Consider the following 6,000-nt stretch of genomic DNA (forward strand, 5'->3'; position numbering starts at 1 on the left):
GGTGGTGGCGGCTGCTCGGCGCCGTCGTGGGCAAGTATAAAACTATAAATAGGTGCCAAAGAGCTAACGAACTCTACGTGGATATTGCGATTCTCGTTGGAGGCGGATATGATGAATAATTGTGCTCCAAAAAAAACAAGATTTGGAGTATGGTCGGCCGAAAGGCCCGGCCCACGGTATGGGGCTTTGGCCCGACCCAAGCATGGCACAGTCCGATTGGTGTCCATCCACCATTGAGTCGTACTTGGGCCTCTTCCTCGGTATGATAGGCTGTCTCAGCACGTTCTGTTCAACGATCAGGGAAGCGAAGTAGTTGAGGAAGCTAAGATAGACAATTTCAGCCATATAAAACACGGCCCAAAGAGTTGATGGATGCAAAATTGACTTATTCCAGCGAGGCAAAATAGTTGAGGCCCGTGAAAATCACTTATTCTGTTGCTCTGCCGCTTGAAAAAATAGTGACTTTTACATACACCTTGGTCTAGGCTGTTACTCAACCCGTTCGCGAAAACAATTTTTGACCATTTGCAAACATCAATTCTGTAGTAGTGATAGTGACGAATCAATCCAACCCGGATAAGGACTCTTGATTTTATGTGAGAGCAAGGGAGACACTTGATTTTATGTCGGCCAATAGAAATACTGAAAATGTCAAATAAGATGGGATTGCCATGTCTATTTTTAGTTTGTCGGCTTGGTTAATTATTGGCCTGGCTCCACATGCAGACGTAGACATAACTCCCATCTAAATCTTGGCGCCGCCACCTCTCTTTTCCCATGCTACTATTTTTATCATTCCCCACCATCGTAGCAACACAACGTAATGGTAGAAAAAACTAGCGTATATCCTTTGAAGGGATGCCTATAAGGTTGGCTTTATAGTTTAGATGGCCCTAAGGTGAACTTGGTGTATGCCTAAGCGACATGAATATATATCACTGACATGATACGCTAAGTAGTTGTAATATGATCTTAGTTCTCGATAAATAATATTGATACTACAATTGAAAAACTAAAATAAAGCATAATAATGAAAGAAAACCTAACATGTTAGCTAAAAAAAATATTATTATCTATAAGTATATTTATAAGTTGAAGAACAACCTAATATTCGAAATCAATCAATGTAAAATTTAACTTTGATGTGTGGAAGCATATAAATTAAAGAAAATATTGGATTGGCCCCCTCCTAGGCTAGGCTCTATGTGGTCACGCCTTTCGACTATGCCTTCTGCCAGGGCTAGGAAGCTTCTACACTCAAGACGAGCATCGTTTAATATTAACCCAAAGAATACAGTACCCAACTATGCATTTACTTCTTCTTCTTCTTCTTCTTCTTCCTCCTCCTCCTCCTCCTCCTCCTCCTTCTTGTCCTCCTCCTACTTGTATATGTTTAAAGGTTCACTGGTCTCAATATAGCTGAACATTCTTAGTTTTCTGTTTTTAAATTTTGCCACTGGTGTGCCTTCTATTGCCCTTGAGATAATACTCCCATCCTTGAGGGAGCATGGCAAGTGCCGGTACACTATATTATTAAGTCCCTGATCAAACATTTCTCGATAGATGTTTGTTAAGACGCAATTGCCGTAAGCAAAGTATGGCCGTCCGATCTTCTGGGTAGGCTGAAGCCCTTGTATAGTGCGCCATTTGCTCCATTTTTGTTTGCCACCTCGTCCCTCTAATAGCCACACCTGTAGATTATAACAAATATTATACAAATTACATATGAAGAATAGACTAATTCTTATATTATAGAGAACGTATAATATACATTATGATCTTGTTATGAAAAAATATCGATAAACATGCAAGTTAAATTTCAATTTGATAAATAGAAACAAAAATAAAAGAATAATTATGAGTAGTGCGTACTATATACAATTAAATTTGTTTTTTTTTTCAAAGTATGCAAGTAAAAATTGAACTTACAAATTTAGGAAGTAATATATCGCATATTAATCTTGTCGATTTTGTTTAGATTTTTACGGATGACATGGAAAAACGAGTGCAACTAGGAAAAAGACTTGTTGAGTGTACCTCAATGCAGATTGAGTTCCGCTGGTGGATGGCGATGGAGACTCCCAGCCTCCCGCCTACATCCGTCAGCTGGCAGCAGGCGTCCTCCTTCGCCATGGACACCGGCAAGCGGCACCTGCTCATCGCCGGCAGCGGCGCGACGGCCGCGACGCGCTCGTGCTCGAGGTCGAACGACATGATCTCCCTGCCCTCGGCCACCCAGTACGTGGCGCCGTCGACGCTGACGACGCCCCAGGCGATGCACAGGCTCCACGGCGGCACCCCCACCGCGCGCCACGACGCGGCGCCGTCCCCCAGCGTGAGGACATTCACCACCCCGCCGTGGCGGGAGGGGAACGACGACGCGGCAGCGGCGGCGGCGGCCGAGGTGGTGCCCCCCAGCGTGACATCATCCACCCGCCCGCCGTTGGAGGGGAAGTGGACGATCTTGTACTTGCCGGTCGTGGGGTGGTAACCGAAGCAGAGTGGACCCGCAGTACGGCGGTGGCTGCTGGTCGCCATCGTCTCCAGCGGCGGCGACGGGATGTGTAGGGTCTCGCCGGTGACCGGGTTGGTCACGAAGATGCCGCAGCCGCCGGAATAAGATCGGTCGAGCCACAGGCAGATCAGGCCGTTGCACGAGCCGACCATGTCGTCGTTGTTGTAGCGGGCGAAGAAATCCCTATCGCCGCCGTCGTTGTCCTCCTGCTTCTCCTCGCGGAAGAGGGAGGTGACGTCGCAGTCTCCGGCGATGTCGTGGAGGGAGAACGCGGAGGGGGGCTCGTAGCAGCCGTTCTTGAAGAAGGCCAGCGGCTTTGCGCGCCTCCGCTGCACCTCCGGCTCGATCTCGTCGACGACGTCGCGCCACCGCCGGCCGGTGATCTGCGGGAGCCGCCTCAGGATCTCCCAGAGCACGTCCGTCGGGACGTCGCCCCAGCGGCCGCCGCCGTCCATCGTCGCCGGCGTTTGTGTTGAGGTGGTTAGCGCCGTTAAGCAGTAGAAATAGGGAACTCAGAACAACAAACTCTGAGTGCGCTAGCAATCCTATTCCTATGCCGCTACGGCCTACGCTATGCATGTGAATCGGTCAAAAATATTGGATTCTCTCGAATTTCTTCTAGATTGGCTAGCTAGCTGTGGTTTGTTGATTAATTTGTGTGTAGGTTATCATGCACGTGTATAGTTGGCCAAAAGGCCCAGCCCACGGCACAGGGCTTTGGCTCGACCCAAGCACGACACAGTCCGATTGCATCTGGCCTGTGCCGGCCCAGCACAACTATTGGGCCGTGCTTGAGCCCCTTCCTCGGCACGATGGGCCAGTCCAACAATCATGGAGACAAAATAGTTGAGGGAGCAAAAATAGACAATGTCAGCCATATAAAACATGGCCCAAAGAGATGAGGGATGCATAATTGACTTATCCAGCCCTGTAAGACACGGGTTAGAGAGATGAGGGACGCAGAATAGACTTAATCCAAGGAGTAGCACGGTGGACTTTTGTGCCTTCGGGTCGGCCCAGGCTGTGCCTACGTCGTTGGTGTAGTCCGTGGACGGGCATGGCCCAGTCCGGCGTGTAGGTCAGGTCATGCCAGCTCAACTGATCTCCGGACTGGGCGGCACATTTGGCCATCTATAATTTGGAGGGGGAGAAGTCTCACTAAATATTTTTTTTTAAAATAAATTGTTAGCGTGTGAGAGATAGAACACGAAATCTCGGGATTGAAATCATACGCCCATTACTACTGCACTAATGGGGTGTATATCCTTTGAAGGGATGAAATGGCTTTTCACGTATAGAAGATATAGTATGTGGTGTTTGCGATTCGGAGGATGCCTATAAGGTCGGTTTTATAGTTTCCATGGCCCTAAGGTAAATTTCCACTACTACAAAAACTCTCATAGGACGGGCTAATAGGTTGTATAGCATCGGAAGTTCACCTTTTTGGTTTTATAGCACCGAAAAATACCGGTTCACTTTAATAGCACCCAAAGTTCACCATGTTCTCATTTTTAACACTTCCGTCAATTCTCGATCGTTTTTCATCTGCCTTAGATCACTATTGACCCAGCCACGCACACGATATGACGTTTCTACCCCTCATTGCCATGCATTCTACTTGTACCGATACCTATAGTTTATTATAGGTCCTAGGTTTATATAAATCCAGCACCTATTCTAACAGGCAACCAACACCCATACTTATCCATCAAACCCTCTCGCCAACACCCACATGTCCATCCATCCATCCCTCTCGCCACCCCTCTGTGTGTGTGTGTGTGTGTGTCTGTATGTCTGTCTCTCTCTCGCCCCTCCTCTCCCTTTGCGCCTTCCTCTCTGGTGGGGCAGAAGCGTTTGACGTAGGAGCGGCGCGGACGACGGAGGACACGGCGATGGTCCTCTCCTGGCCCAGGGGCCCTCCCCCCTCTCTCCTACTCCAGCGCGGCCGACTCAGGTGGTCACTACTGGAGGCTGGCACACGCGTGGCGAGGTGGTGGCGGCGGTAGTGGTGGTGGTGGTGGTGGAGGTGGAAGCTTGTCAGGCCCCTTTCTCTCGGGGGCCCTCCCTCCTCTCCGGCACCCTCCACCTTCTCCTCCTGAAGATCCGGTGATGGCAGTGGTGGAGAAGAACGATGGGGATAAGGTGGCGGCCGACACGGAGGCTGGCACGGCGAGGTGGCAATGGCGGCTGTGATGGGAAAGGAAGCTCGCGAGGTGGAGGCCAGGGCCTTTTGGATCACACCGGCCCCCTAGCGCGGAGTAGGGTGGCGGCCGGCGCAGCGAGGTGGCGGCGCGGTCACCGAATCGGCTCCATCGGTGATTTTTATTTATTTTCTTAAATACTATAGTTGCTGGTTGTGGGTGTAGAACCGGCACCTACATTCTCTCTAGGTGCCCATTCAGAACCCGGCACCAACGTGTATGAGCACTAGTGCCGACTAATATGTGCAGTATAGCCAGTTCCCAACCGGCTCTTACGATGGTTTCTGTACTAGTGTTGGTGTATGCCTAAGTGACATGAATTAATATCATTAACATGATACACAAGTAGTTGTAATATGGTCTTAGTTTTCGATAAATAATATTGATACTACTATTGAAAAACTAAAAAAAATAATAATAATGAAAGAAAACCTAATATGTTAGCTAATAAACTATTATTATAGAGATACTACTAGGAGCGCAGCGTGCTCTTATTATTCCGAGCGCCAAGCATGCATCGGCCCGCGCTCACCCCACCTCCGCGTCCCATCATGCTGCACCCGCAATTATCGGAGTAAACGATTTACTTCGATAAAAACAATTTCTCTACTTCCGACCCCACCCCACATCTCAACAATATTTATAACACTATGTTGATGAAAAATCCGCGCTCAGCCGATGGTGCCTAGTCTGTGTTGGCGCGAACTAAGTCGACAAACACAACGGCCAGAGAGATCTGCTTAGTTCTAGTGCAGGTCCAAAGGTTGATGAGATGTAGGCGTGCCAGTTAGTTTGATCCTGCAACTGACAAGATATATAAATATTAGATCAAATAACCGATCGGCTGACAAGCCGATGGAGTAATTCCAGCTGATGTCGATACCTGCCGATAAAGATAGGGTTTTCAACAATTGGCTATATGTTTGATGTAGAATCCGACACTTGATGCAAATAAAGACAATCGACTGATGATAATATAATAAACGACAATATAATCCAGTAGAAACCAATTAGCTAACAATGATATGATAGAATAAACATTGATCCGATGGTTAAAGCATACATCAGCTAGAAGACCGATGTCATAAAATCCACAGGATTAGATAAACAGTGAATCCTTTGTTGCGATCGGCTAAATCCAAGTTGTATGTAATCCTTATAAGCCGATGCAATATCCAGATAACTCATTGGTTGAAACCCTTATTGGGAATTAAAAAGCAAGCTAGAGTTTATGATTCTAAGCATAACTTAGTAGATCAAACTTAACTGATGCATCACTAAGTA

The 6,000-nt window shown here is 47.7% G+C and overlaps 1 protein-coding gene across 1 annotated transcript; it reads right to left on the bottom strand.

Moving 5' to 3' along the window:
- Window positions 1-1,114: 1,114 nt before the first annotated feature.
- LOC112937325 (F-box protein At3g07870) lies at window positions 1,115-3,032 on the bottom strand. The gene is made up of 2 exons (XM_026021801.2): window positions 2,038-3,032; window positions 1,115-1,691 (listed from the first exon to the last, which is right to left on the bottom strand). Exons 1-2 carry the CDS (start codon window positions 2,968-2,970, stop codon window positions 1,380-1,382), a joined length of 1,245 nt encoding a protein of 414 aa, XP_025877586.1. The 5' UTR covers window positions 2,971-3,032; the 3' UTR covers window positions 1,115-1,379.
- Window positions 3,033-6,000: the final 2,968 nt, after the last annotated feature.

The sequence above is a fragment of the Oryza sativa genome, chromosome 12 (genome assembly GCF_034140825.1).
Source record: "Oryza sativa Japonica Group chromosome 12, ASM3414082v1".
In the NCBI taxonomy this organism is placed as follows: domain Eukaryota; kingdom Viridiplantae; phylum Streptophyta; class Magnoliopsida; order Poales; family Poaceae; genus Oryza; species Oryza sativa.